This window comes from Halichoerus grypus, chromosome 14 (genome assembly GCF_964656455.1).
Source record: "Halichoerus grypus chromosome 14, mHalGry1.hap1.1, whole genome shotgun sequence".
In the NCBI taxonomy this organism is placed as follows: domain Eukaryota; kingdom Metazoa; phylum Chordata; class Mammalia; order Carnivora; family Phocidae; genus Halichoerus; species Halichoerus grypus.
The window spans coordinates 75,540,534-75,554,642 of NC_135725.1; the positions used below are offsets into that span (position 1 = coordinate 75,540,534).

A 14,109-nucleotide genomic window follows, 5' to 3' on the forward strand; every position below is an offset into this window, starting at 1 on the left:
TTCCCTGATTGCTGCCCCCCCATCCAAAGTCCAAGGAACGATGCTTAGTCCCATAGGACCCTGCAGGCCTCCGGGTTCCTGGGGCTCATGGAGCCTTGACTCCAGCTCCGCACACCCCTACTGAGACAATGGAGTCGCATCTAGAAGACACCCCCTGCAGAAGCTGAGAGCAGTTCCGGAACTGGGGTGCGGACGTGGAGTAGCTCTCTGGGACCCCAAGTCCTATGGGTTTTTCCTTCTAAACGTCTCTCAGAACCATATGCCCCATCTCCATGACAACATACCTACTCAAACCCCATCGCCTTTCCCCTGGGCCCCCGCGGCACCTCCTGTCTTGCAGGCTGCAACACAAAGATGGTTTAGAGAAAAGATAGGATCATAATCCTCCCCTGCTTAGAATTCCTTAGCAGCTTCCCATTGCATTTAGGGAAAAAGATCAAAATCCTTATCCTGGACCAAAAGAACCGTCAAGACGGGATTCCTGGCTGGCTTTCTGCACAGCTGGGCCATCTCAGGGCCTCTAGAGACACTCTGCCCTCTGCTTCCCCTGCCTTCTTCCCTAATTAACGCTCACTTATCGTTTAGGTCACGATTCAGATGTCCTTTCTCAGGGAACCCTTCCCGGTCAGGGTCAGGTCCTTGTTAGATATTCTCGTAGTGTCTTGGCTTTGCTTCCCAAACATACCCTCAGTTGGCTTGTCCGATGTGGTGGCTGTTGCCAGCCTGCCCCTGGCATGGAAGCTGCTCGAGGGACCAGGGCCCATGGTTATTTTGTTCATCTAGTGCTGGGCATATGGGGGGCATTCAGTACTGACTTTTAAACAGAAAGCGAAAAGAGAATCCTGGGGGAGAAGAGAGCCAATCAGCACAGCCCACAGGGGCCCCCACCCTGTATGTGGAGTTGGCAAGGAATGGTGGGAAGAAGAATGGCATGGGAGGGGCAGGCTGAGAAAGGGAGAAGGTAGGATGGATTGTCCCGAAGGACGGGGATGTGTGGGCAGACACTGTGGTGGCCGTGGGGAAGCCAGTCTCTTAGGCTCTTTGATGTGCATTCCTTGTTCAAGGCTAGAAGTCCCTCTGCAGGTATCCAGTGGGCAGGGCTCGACGTACGTGCCCCGGCTCCCACGGGGAGGAGGAGGGAGTATTTTCCCCTGTGGCTTCCATGGTGGGAGGCCTGAGGGCAAAGAATGGTGTAAGGCCAGCAGGCAGCAACAGGGGCACCCGGAGAGTGGGCCTGTCTGTCAGGGTACCGGGGAGAGGCAGGAGAAGAGGGACTGTTTCCAAAGGTGCAGGCAGGGAGGAGGAGAGCCTGAAGGGCTCGAGGGGGGACAGTTACCTGACACCTGGACAGAGAGCTGAGTGGGCACGGTCAATGGACAGGCGCTGTGCCTCTCCTGGGAGGGAAACTGTCAGCCCCCTGTGATGCTACACAGGTAGGGCTGGAAAATAAGGACCCTGACCCCCCCCACCCCATCCCCCACTGTCCCAGCACTTCCCATTCTGATAGCCAACCAGAAGCCTGAGGGCTTGGGGGTCCATTGGTATAATCCATGCAGGGTGGCCTTGAAGGGTACAAGCAGAGGGGAAGGGAGGGGAGCAGATGGAGGAAGGGCAAAGGGAAGGCCAGACTCCCTGGAAATTCACTCTCAGTGGAGCGCTTCCTGGGAGGCCGCAGTGGAGTAGAATTTCCAGGAGCCCTTTCAGGAGGGAGGAGGTTGCTTGAACAAAGCTAGAGCCAGCGACTGAAGGACTCCTTTGAGGACTGTGAGCTCATGCCTTGACCAGGATGGGGGCAGCATTGAGCGTCTTGGCTCAGGCCCTTCTGGCTGCCCATCCCCACATGGGGGCATCTGCAACCTTCCCAGCGCCCCGGGTGAAGGACTCCTGTTTGATGGGGAATTTGATTCTGGTGTGGCTTCTGGGAAGAACCTCACCCACTTCGTTATGACTGCATTTGCGGGGAGGGGACAGCAGCGGGGCGCAGGGCCTCCCAGGGGAACCGTCAGCAGCGGGTTAAGCCTCCCACTTGAGGCTTGGTTGTTGCAGGAGCCCGTCTGCTCAGGTTTACACAGCAAGGCGAGTTTGCTATGGCAGAGTTGCAGAGGGTGAGTCTTATGATCTGGAACAGCCAACTGTGTATATGACGCGACAGCATTTACTAAAGCAAGATAAACTCAGCAGCGGAAGATCTGGCCCGAGTCGTAAATTCTTCTCGTCCTCATGTCTGAGCTGTCACATTCCATTTGAATGAAGCTTATCAGCCCAAACATTTTCATTAAATAAGTCCCTTTGCTGAAAATACCCTAGAGAATTAACTGGGAATTGCTCTCCCCCCACCCCAACCCACCCTGTTTTCAAAGACAAATGTGTAACGTGTGGTTCTAACTCGATATTTGCCGATTACGAGCAGATCTGCTGTGCTGGGCAGTGAGTTCCCTCCACCACTAGATGCATTCAGGCCGAGGCTGGGGGACACGACAGGGGGGCTCTGAGTGGGGGAGGGGGAGATCTTCCTAATAGACGTTCTTTCTAGTTCTAAGATCTTGGGGTTGTAGGAAGGATCCAGCAGGACTTCCCCACACTCCATCATTCTGCAACTCACCGCACACATTTCCTCAGGGAAGGAGGGATTTTCATCAGGGTCCCGAGGGAGAGCAAGAATACTCGGGCCAGAGACTGGAGTTGAAATCCTAGTTCTATGATTAATTGGGTGGGTAGCTTGCGGGCAAGTCATTGCACTTCTGTGAACCCCAGTCTGTCATATATAAAGTGATCGTAGAGACAGCTAACACTTATTGGCACTTACTCTACACCAGGAGCCATGTTAAGGGCCTTATCTGGATGATATTTATTTTTTCTGCAGAAATGCTATGCAGTTAAGAAGTGCGAGTATCCCCACTTTATTGATTGGGAAACTGAGGCACAGAGAGATTAGGGAATAAGGGGATGGTGGAGCCAAGATTTGAACTCAGGTAGTCTGCCTCTGGGCATGTTAATCCTTGCTGGATAACAACTGTCTTCTCATCTATATCATGGAATTTCTAGAAGATGGGTATAAAAGCATCTTTGAAACCACACACTCTTAGTCTTAAAAATAATGAGCAAGAAGCTGAATCTCAAGTGGTAACTTTTTCCCAACCTCGTTCAGCCTTGTTCAAAAAAGTTCTTTCTGGGCGCCTGGGTGGCTCAGTTGGTTGAGCGACTGCCTTCGGCTCAGGTCATGATCCTGGAGTCCCTGGATCGAGTCCCACATCGGGCTCCCTGCTCGGCAGGGAGTCTGCTTCTCCCTCTGACCCTCCCCCCTCTCATGTGCTGTCTCTCTCATTCTCTCTCTCTCAGATAAGTAAATAAAATCTTTAAAAAAAAAAAAAAAAGTTCTTTCTTCTCTCCCAGCGTGTAGGCCCCCTCCCTTCTTCCCTTTCCTCACTGTTCCTTTCCGTTCTTTTCCAGCATTCCTCCCTCTGTTCAAATACGTTGCCTTTGGTGGAATTCAGGCTCAACAATGAAAGGCAAAAACAACAGCCGAATTTAAAAGTACTTGTGCTTTTATTAAAAAAAAAAACAACAACATACAATCAGGTACTGTCCAGATGTGTTTTGGAAAGGAAGATCTCTTTAAAAATTCTTAGTTTTCATCGTCATTATTATTATATTAATAATATTAATCGTATCCTTAAAATCGAAACAGTATTGCTTTTCTGGTTTTTGTTGCATGAAATGTAAAAAAAGGGGCGGGGGACGGCTTCCCATGATGCACACTGAATCATTGCGAACAAAAATAATGATACTTATACAGCTTTGTGTAAAATACAGCTGGTCCTAACACAAACTATCACTGTGCAGCCTACCCCCTCCCATTCCCAGAGCCACCCCGGAGAAGGACAACCACCGTGACACCATCACTGGAAGATGTTTGCTGATTCAAACAACAAGCAGACACCTGTGGAGACTGCTGTCTTTGGTGCGGAGGACGTGCTTGCAGAGTAGGTGGGGCCAGCGCTCCTGCCATCGCCCCGATGATCCACGGTCAGCTTTAGCTCCTGCCAAATGCCCGGGTGTGGCTTGATGGTTGGATGGGTTTGTACTGAGACTTTGGTAAAATTTGCTTCTTCCTCTGGGCCCTACTCCTCTCCCACCCAGTTAGTCGTTCCTGGACTTTATGCCCGCTTACGCCTGCCTTCGAGATTTCGGAAGTTGCTGGGTCTCAACTTCATCTCAGCAAACTGGATGGAATATTCGTGGCCCTTCCAATGGAACCAGTTAACGCCCTGTGAAAAAGAGAAGACCTCAGATAGGTTCCCACTAGGCAAGGTGCTCACTGACCACTGCTTGGTCAATGGGAACAAAAGGAGTTCTGTTTGAACCTGACCATTTGGTAGCTCACAGCTGTCTCTTGCCTATCTGTCTGTTGATCTGTGTAGTGAGAACTTGGAAAGGAGCCGGCTGAATCTGACTCGATTTTTTAAATTTCAGTCAGAAGCCACCTGCGCTTGCATTGAGCTTTGAGCTGCCGTCGTGAAACAATATGGTGGCTAGTGAAACTTGCCATCAGTAGGAACAGGTGCTGAAAGAATTCAGGTCATGATTGGAGGTTACAGAACTGACTAGCTAGATGCAGGGGAGTCTCTAATTCCCAGGATTCCTGTGGAGTGTTTTAATAAGGGTTTGTCCGGAATGGCAGGAGGAACACAGGCGGAACACAAATCTCACAACCTGACATACAGGATTAAATCTTAAGGCTCTTACTTGAGACATAAATGGTCTTGAACCAGTCATCAAACCTTTCTGGGCCTCAGTTTCACCATCTTCCACCCCCCCCACCCTTCAGGGTCTGATAGTGCCAACCTTGAAAGGATGCTGTGAGGATTAAATGAGTTTGTAAAGGGGTGATCATAGTGCTGGGCACATTGTAGGTGCGAAGTAAATACGACTTTCCTCATCTCCAATAGGGAAACGATTTTTTTTTTTCTCAAGAAAAGATTATATTTGGGTCTGGGCCCCCTAATTCCCTGTTTGACTCTCCCACAGAGTCTGCAGATGGTAGAGTCTGCCGTCGAAACCGACAAGGCCCCTTGCCCCGCCAGGGCCTCAAGGGGGGTCCACTTCTGCAAGAGCTCCTAGGAGGCCTCCACCTCACTCTCTGACCCCTCTTCTCTTCAAGCGGCGTGGGGCTGTGAGGGGACATGCAGGAGTTAATGGCTGGTAAAATGAGGCAAGAAAATAGAGACACTTTATAGGATTCTAATTGTTCGGCGGGCGCCGATAGCAGGCAGTCTCCGACTGACGGGCAGGTGGGGTGTGAGAATGGCTGGCTCACCCCATGGGCAGATGTGTCTGTAACTACTCAGTGCTGGTGAAGTACTTGGTCCCTGCGCTGCCTTCCTCTGCCCCCCGTCCTCCCTCGGACAGAGGCGCCCAGCGGGACGCAAGCCCTCCTCGTTCTATGCTGGGGACGGAGGCTGGAGAGGGAAAGTGACATCACCGAGTCCACACGGCTGCCGGAGCAAAGCCGGAGCGCAGACGGGCTCCCATAACTCCTCGTGGCCTTTCACATCAGCCCACATTGGAGGGGAGGAGGATGGAAAAAGAAGTTTCCTTTTGGGCATGCGTTTTTGGTTTTGTTTGTTTGTTTTCCAGAAGGACTTCGTGTCACTCTGGTGGCAGGGGACGAGGAAAGAAAGGTGGTACAGTAATGCTAGAGTGAAAGCGTCCTGGGGGCAACATCATAAGACACCCCACTTACACCCCTGCGTCACCTAGACGCCTCCACTTGAATCTGCTTTCCTTCTGGAGTTCAGACAAAGGCTCTGTCTGAGGAGAGCTTTCTGTGTTTGGAATCCACCTGACCAGTGGTCTCCCTGGGACATTCACGGGTTAGCATGTGCTGTCTCGAGGATTTCACCTGACCTGCAGTGTCCCCGAGGTTCCTCCTTGCTAGGAAAAGATATGACACCAGGTCCCGGAGGCTGCTGTCCCCTAGTCTCAGCCAGGACCGACGGGCTGGGGTGCCCCCCTGTCACCCGCGACCGGTTTCCTGAGCCCTGCCCCCGACCCTCGCACTTGGCTCACCTGACTGTGGTTGTTGTCCCCGTACCTCCCCATCAGGTTGACACGGTGACAGTTCTTGTACCAGAAAGCCCCCTTGTAGGACAGGGCGCAGTTGGTGATGGCTGAGTCCGTGTCCTTGTCGAAGGTGGAGAAGGATCTGCCGTTGTGGTAAGCCATGGAGTCACCTGCAGAGAGGAGATACAGATCTGAGGAGTCCCAGTGGGGCGGGGGGGGGGGGGGGCGGTTTCCTCGTGGGCTCGGAAGGACAGAACTGGGGTGGCGACTGCAAGATCCTGGGGGGTGGGCTGCCCTTGAACCCTGGACCCAGGATTAGTATCAAACACAGGACTGGAGTGGTCATGAGCGCTCTCCCCGCCCCCGAGGGCTCTTTTTTGCTGGAAACAGTACAATGTGGTAGAAAGAGGCTTATGGGTGGCTTTGAGGGTCCAGCTCTCACTCCCTAGTGTGACCTGGCCCACGTCAGGCCTCTTGCTGAGCCTCACTGTTCTATTCTAGAAAATGGAACTAGCACATTGATCCTATCCACCTCAGTGTGCTGTTGGGACAATCAATGGATATGAAGGTAGAGGGGTATGCTATATAATAGCTGTGATTGTTGTTACTTTTATCATTTTTTTTTTTTACATTCCTTTACATAACGGAGCACAGAGACGGAAAGGCAGGACTGATATTTTGAAGCAAGGTACAAAGGGTCTCAGATGCCTTTTTATCGAGGAAGTGACCAAGAGCAGGTAGGGATGGATGAAACAAGATGCCCTCCCGTGGAGAGCTGGCTGCCACCAGAGGATGCAGCTCTACCAGGGTCACCTTAGTAAGGGGGCTTTGGAAATCAGTGCAGAGAGGCGGTGGAGGCCACATTCCCGCTGCTCAGTGACTCCCCCCGGGATCCCCCCCACCCCCCGCCCCCGGTTACAAAAACCTTCTTGCCTGAAGCCACTTCACTCAAACAGATATTCATTGCCAGGTAATAAAATGTCAGAATTCTTTGAGGGACGCAAGAATGAAAACAATTTTGGCCCCTGGTTCTCTCTCTTCACCACCGCCACACTGATCTCCAAAGAGCCTGGTCTCTGCTTAGATGGCCAGTCTTTCTCTGGAGACTCTCCCTATTATGGATGTTTCCTCTCGGGGCTCAGAGAGGCTGGGAACGTACCATAGCTTCTGTCTTTTCTGTTTTCATAGACATAACTGGATGCCACCCCAAAGCAGGGAGGGGTGGTCGTACTGTCAGACCTGGTCCCTCCTCGTTACCAAGCACACCTGTCTGCCACCAAGCCTGCCCCCTGGGTCCACCTCGGGCAAATCACCCAGCTTTTCTGGGTCTCAGTTTCCTCATCTGTGTTATAGCAACAGTGGAACAGTGTCCGTGAGAACTGGAAGGGGGTAACGCTTGCGGAATATCCGCCAAAAGGAGATGCTCCCTCATAGGCCTAAATGCGTGTGGCTTCCTTATTAATTTCTCCTCTAATGTGGAGCCAGAAAAGCACACAGAGGTCATTTCAAGACCCTGGTAGATCTGGATCTGAGCTAGGTCATGTACCAGACAAGGACCGGAAGGGCCACTGGGCAGGTAGTGAGCTTCTGGTCATGGGGGTATGTGGGCTGTGGCTGGATGACCACGTGGCAGGGATGTCTTTGAAAAGATGCAAGCAGTTGGGGGATGGAGTGGATTGCCTGCTACTCAAAGTGTGGTCCACAGACCAGCAGCATCCCCAACAGTGGCATCACCAGGGAACCCGTAAGAAATGCAGAATCTTGGTGTGTCTGCACCGGCCCATTAACAGGATCCCTGGGGGTCATATGTGCACAAAAAATTCGAATAAATAATTTAGATGCACTGGATTAGGTGAGTCTTCGGGCTCCCAAGAGACTGTTTATCCATCTAAAGTTGATATCTAAAAATGGGTAAGAAAAAGACATATTGTTCTGATTCCCAACCCTACTCTGTGTTTTGGTGACCAAAATATCTACCCCCCTCTGCCCAGTTGCAGCTCTGGATTAGTACCTAATAAGGATTCAGATATTTGTTGATCTGATAAGCGGATGGATTCGAGAAGGAAGGAATGAGGGAGGAATGAGCTAAAAACCCAAGGAAGACTTTTGTGGTTTCGGAGGCGGGGAGTGTGGCTGTCCCCTACCTGCGGTCCCGCTGTAACCCTCCACCTTCAGCTTGTAGCGGGTCTTGGCATCCCCCACGCTGAACTTGTCGTAGACGGCGTACGCGGTCTTCCCGTGGTCGCGCAGGTCCACCCGCAGCTCGTACTGCCCTTGGGCTGTGATTTTGTGCAGGTTGTCCAGCCCTGTGGAGGACAGGCGAGGGTTAAAGAAGCAGCACAAGTGACTGAGGGCGATGCTTCTACTGCATCCACCCTGCGGGAGCAGCGGCTGGGCTCTATAAAGACGCTCGCCTCGCATAGACCGCGTCTGGGCCGTTTGCGCTCTCGTTGGCACAACACCAGGCGAAATATAGGACGTTTCTGAGCCTCAGCTAAAATCAGGGTGACATCTTTGCCCTGCCCACCTCCTAGGGCATTGTGAAGCTCAAACGAGGTAAGGTGGAGAAAGCACTTTTAATCTCCAGAGCTCCTTGCAGGAGAGAGGCAGTGGACGCTAACGGGGTGGACATTCCCCAGAGCAGGCACCGGAGCGTGGAACAGTGACCCCTGTAGGGAGACTGTGGGAAAGTACGAGCTACATGGATGGACGGACAGATGGACGGACGGATGGATGGATGGATGATGGCTTTGTGGTGTTGCTTGGGGAGATTTCAAGTGGCAGCTCTACTGCTTATTGGCTAGATTCTTGTGAGCACATGACTTCATCCCTCTTTTCCCACGTGTAAGGCGGGAATTTTCTACCTTCCATAGGTGCTGGGGGGCTCAAGGTTATGGCTATAAGGCCCATCTCAGCGCCTGGAGCCCAGGACGGAAATAGTTAATAGTATCAGTGAGGATGAGTCTGTAAGTGGTTCAGTGAATGACTTCAGGCTAGGCTCATTCTTCAGGTCTGGTTGTGGGCTCTCTCTGAACCAGATTTTTATTTTTAATGACCTAGGGACTTTAAAGTCTTTTCTATGGAAGAGTTGATATTCCATGTCTACTACCAGAGCTACTGTTTCCTCCTAGGCCTTCTCTCCCACGGGTTGCTGTGGGTTAGGAACCATGACAAGGAGGGCAGATATGGGCACTTGGGACACACACAGGCAGGGCTGCATTACCAAGCCAGAATTCTTCTCTGCGGTCCCCAAACCCAGCAGCATAGGCTTTCCAGTTGCGATAGAAATCCTCACGTCCATTCTTGCGTCTCAGGAACACCTGGAACATAACCAATGAATCAGGGCGCGCTTTAGCTATCGGAAGAAAGAGAAGGCATCTTTCTGAGAGGAAGAACATCAGAACTGTGGGAAAAGCACCAGTCCCCAGCTCTGTCCATCACTAATTTGCTGTGTATCTCTGGGCAGGCCACCTCCACCTGAAAACCAGGGATTAAAAATACCACCCAGCTTTGGGTGATTATGATGCGTCAAGGTCGGCTCATCACTTGTTCTAAATGCACCACTGTGGTGTAGGATGTTGATGGGGGAGAGGCCATGCACGTGGGACAGGGGGTATGTGGGCACTCTCTGCACTTCATGCTCACTTTGGCTGTGAACCTAAAACTGCTCTAAAAAATAAAGTTTATGGGGCGCCTGGGTGGCCTAGTCGGTTAAGCGTCTGCCTTTGGCTCAGGTCATGATCCCAGGGTCCTGGGATCAAGCCCCGCATCGGGCTCCTTGCTCAGCAGGGAGTCTGCTTCTCCCTCTCCCTCTGCCCTCCTGCCTGCTCTTGCTCTTTCTCTCAAAAAAAAAAAAAAAAAAGGTTTACTAATTTAAAAAAAAAATACTACCCAGCTCAAACAGTATTGGGATTGAAATAATTCACATAAAACTCTTAGCACAGTGCGTGATAGATAGCAAATGCTAATTAATCCACATAATGGGCTCCACAACCACCATCATTTTTATGCATCACAGAGCTGTTTGAGGATCAGATCAGATAAATTACAAGAAAATTATTTTCTCCTGGTTTTTATCCCCAGCTTCTTCCCCATTCCTTTATTTCAGAGATGGTTCCTGAGCGTCTCTGGATGACAGGCACTATCTTGCAAAACCTCCAAACATTGGTGTGTGAGTGCAGCCCCTGCTGCGCCCTCTGCCCTCAGGCCCCAGGCCTGAGAGCTCGCGATACTCACGATCCATCCACCGCCATCAGAGGTCATGTCGCAGAAGACTTCCAGAGCCTGGGCCTTATCACCATTCAGGTAAATGGTGTAGAGGCCAGACGTTGTGTCTCCATTCAGCATTGCTTGGGAGCAGTCCCTGGGGAATGGGTACAGGAGTCCACCTGCAGGATCAGAAGGAAGAGTGGCCCTCTTCGAGCAGGAACATTGGTAGGAGCTTTCAGATTGCAGCTCCACTGCGTACTGGCTGCATGCCTATGAGCAAGCAACTTAACCTCTCCGCGGCTCTGTTCTCTTGTGTGCAAGATGGGGGTAAAGCCTATTTCGCAGGGGTGCGATGAGGCTTTTGAGGTTATGGATCTAAGGCACCCAGCTCAGTCTCGTATACTCATGGAAGTCGCCAATGGTATCGGCGGGAGGAGAGCTGAGCGCTGTGAGGAACGAGTATCAGGCTGACCTTGATCTACCTCGAGCAGCCAGGCAGCACCTGCTGAAGACCCAGCTACTGGCAGGATGGCCGGGTCTCTAGCACCAGTCGGTGGCTCGCTGTGGATCAGGGCACTCGACGGGGCATCTAAAAACCATGCGTCCTGACTTCTTCAGAGGATTTGAGAGCCAAAGACAAGAATTCTAGTCTTGACTTTGTACTCTCTTGCCTCGGGACACTGGAGAAGTCATTTAACTGCTCTGAGCCTGGGAGTCTTAGAGGGACCCAACAGAATGCCTGGAGAATCTCCAGGTGCGCTAATGTGATGTAAAAACAATGTAAAACTTGACAGAAATGGACGGTCTTGGGGCTGTGCTGAGCAGGTGGGACAGAGAGCTGGTGGTTCTGACCTGACCCCCTTCACCTGAGGCTGCGTCATGAGCTGTGCCCTTGTTTATGTCCCGGCCCTGGTCTGGGAGCATCTTTAGGGCACACTCATGTGTTTGTGCTCCCAGCACCGGCTGTGAGGTCTGGCAAAGGGCTTTGGCTTCTGCAGCTCCCTCAGCAGGGAGAGTGACTGGAGAGTGCAGTGACTGGAGCCAGACGCAAAGGGCAGGAGGCGGCTGGGGATGCACGCCGGGTATCCTGCGCCCAGGGCTTTCCAGAGGCCCACTCCTCCCTTCCTCAGGAATGCGTGCGTCCTCTTAGTTCACCAGAGAAAGGCCTCACACGTTGGCCATCTGCAGACGACACCCAGTGGCAGGGTGCAGGGCGCTTCCCAGGGCCCGGAACCCCTGAGCCCAGATCTGCCTCTCACTCATGCTAGAGCCTGGAGTCACTGAGTCTCTGGGAGCCTCTGCTTCCCCCGCAGAAAATGGGGCCCGATGATCCTACCAGCTCGGTGGGAGGACTGGTTTTGATTTCGACTACGGACAGGCTTTGTTAACAGGACCCGGCTTACAATGAGCCCGGCCCATGGACCACACACTGGGGCTAGGAGTTCAGACACAGCACAGGGTCCTTGTGAGGAAGGGCTGCTGTGAGTCGCACTGTATAGATGAAGAAACTGAGGCTTGCAGAGTGGCAGTAACTTTCCTAAATCACCCAGAGCAAGTGGTGGAGACGGGGCTTGCATCCAGAGGTCTCACTACTGGTCCTCCTTCCCTTTCACCACGAGGCCCTTAACCTCCTGCACCCACATTCCTCGGGCTCTCAGGGAGTGGCAGGCACTGATCATTTTAAGAGATGTGAGGGAAAAATTCAGTCATGGTCAGAGAAGTGGAGGGTCCGTCTTGTCTCACAAAGTTCGATCTCAAGGCCCCGCTGCACCCTGAGCCCCTTACTTGTGGTAAAGACTGTCTGGACCAGCTTGCTCCTCAGCGGCCCATTCAATGCCTGGATCTTGGCCGTGTAGTGGGTGGAGGGGCTCAGCTCCGCCAGGCTATAGGAGGTGGTTTCTGGACCCAGAATGACTTCCTAAGGGCAGAAGAAAGAATGTTATAGCTTTTTTGCCACCCAAATCCTCAGGGTACAGATGACACATTCATTCATTCACCCATCCATTCATTTCTTCATTCAAAAGAATCCATGGAGCCTCACTCTATGTCAGGCTCCATGCTCATTTCTGGGACATCAGAGATGGGGGGAGTGCAGCATAAAGAAAGGCACTGAGGCCAGAAGGGGCAGAGGAGGAGGTAATAACCTACCTGAACCACGCTTGGTTTTGGGTGGTGCTGGAGTGGTGGAAGAAGTACGCAAAGACCAGATTACAAAGGGCCTTAAGTGCCAAGCTGTGGAATCTGAAGTTTATCATGATAAGGAATGCGGACTCCCAAAAGGTTTTTGAACAAGTGAATGAAGTGAACCCAGCTTAACATGGTAGCAAGAGGAACCACACAAAGGACAAAAGGTTTAGGTTTTCAGACCAGTTATATCAGCGGTCCCTAATATGGCTCTTTTTCACAGGCCTCTGGGAAGCTTTAAGATAATACAACGCCTGGGCGCCATCCCAGACTGGTGGCATCGTAAGAGCCAGAAGTGGGGCTCTGCCAGGTGCATATCAAAGAAGCTCCCCGAATGATTCGGATGCAGTCAGTGTGGGGATCTCTTGAGTCAGGGGATGACTGCAGTGGCTCAGCAGGCACGGTGGAAGCCTGAGCTGACCCGGCTTATCTCTTTCTAGAACAGAGATGTCCAGGAGAGGCGTGCGTGCGCCTCTGCGGCCAGATCTCCTCTCACCCCCCCGTAGTTTGTGACTGCTCATGGTGTTACTGTCCAGAGAACATTCGTTCCAGCTTCCAGGAGGTCTTCCTCCTTTCCAAATCCTCTTTCTAGCTTCCCATGCCTGCAAATTCACCTTTTAGCAGATGACCTGGGTGTCTGGGATTGGAATTCAACCTACACTGCTAGCAAACCCAACCCAGCGGTGCCTGCAGCCTGCAAACACGGCCAACAAGCTGTGGGCAATAGTGAGTCAGTGTGGAGGCCCCTGCAATGCTCTCTCGCATCCTCATGTTGGGCAGGTGAGGTTATCCTGATGCTTCCCGTGAGGGGTGGGGGGCTGACTTCCAGAGAAGCTGAGGGACTCACTCTCACTCCATAATGTGTTGGTGGCAGAGGTTGGTCCTACCTCCTATCTCCCCACATCCTGTCCAGGACTCTCTCCTCCTACATCAGGTTATTTTCTTGAGTGAAACATACACAGGTGGGGACTGGACATGCAGGAAGGTAAGTCAGTAGGCTGACACTGGTGACCTTTATGTGGCCCCCAGGTCTGGTCCCTGGGGAAGGATCAGGTATAAAGCTGGGTTTGTTGACTTACTTGGGGATACAATTACCGCTCAGCTCTCTAGGCTGCTGTGCAAAGTCCTTTTCTAGGTAATCGGGGTAGACCGAAATGGGGCTCAGGACTCAGGTAAACTCAGTCCTAGAATGCCTGCTGGGAAGCGACTTGTAAGGCTGGTGAGTCCAATGCACTCATTTTACAGATGGGAACACGACACCCAGAGAAAGTAAAGGACTTGCCTCCATGCATACAGTGAGTTAGTTCGTTGTTATGCCAACTCAAAGAAGGGCCACGGGAGTAACTAGAAATGTGTGTCCACTTCTAGTTAAACATGGTGGATTAGACATGCCAGTTTAGCTCTACTTTCTTCTGAAACCCCCTGCAATGAGAGTGAAGGGATAGGAAGCACAAGTCCAAGAGGATGAAGTGGATGACAGATGAGACAGACAGAGGCATGCAATGTCCACAGAATCCTGACGGATGGGAAGGGATGCGGTGGGGTGACAAGCGAGGGAGCAGGCTGGGGGATAGTTGGCTGAGTGGGTGGGGCCATCCTGAAGCTGGTTGATGAATGCTGCAGGGCCTAGCAAGTTCAGGAATGGGACGTGTA

General features: G+C 52.0%; 1 protein-coding gene across 7 annotated transcripts in view; it reads right to left on the reverse strand.

Moving 5' to 3' along the window:
• Positions 1 to 3,523: 3,523 nt before the first annotated feature.
• Positions 3,524 to 14,109, reverse strand: part of TNC (tenascin C) — a 92,102-nt gene continuing 81,516 nt past the window's right edge. For all 7 annotated transcript variants that reach the window (XM_078061675.1, XM_036123672.2, XM_036123674.2 and 4 more), the window contains 6 exons: positions 12,058 to 12,190; positions 10,300 to 10,451; positions 9,287 to 9,383; positions 8,208 to 8,369; positions 6,070 to 6,233; positions 3,524 to 4,268 (listed from right to left, as the gene is read on the reverse strand). In XM_078061675.1, coding sequence (XP_077917801.1) covers positions 4,158 to 4,268; positions 6,070 to 6,233; positions 8,208 to 8,369; positions 9,287 to 9,383; positions 10,300 to 10,451; positions 12,058 to 12,190 — 819 coding nt within the window. In that variant the 3' untranslated portion in view covers positions 3,524 to 4,157. The remainder of the gene's footprint in view (positions 4,269 to 6,069; positions 6,234 to 8,207; positions 8,370 to 9,286; positions 9,384 to 10,299; positions 10,452 to 12,057; positions 12,191 to 14,109) is intronic.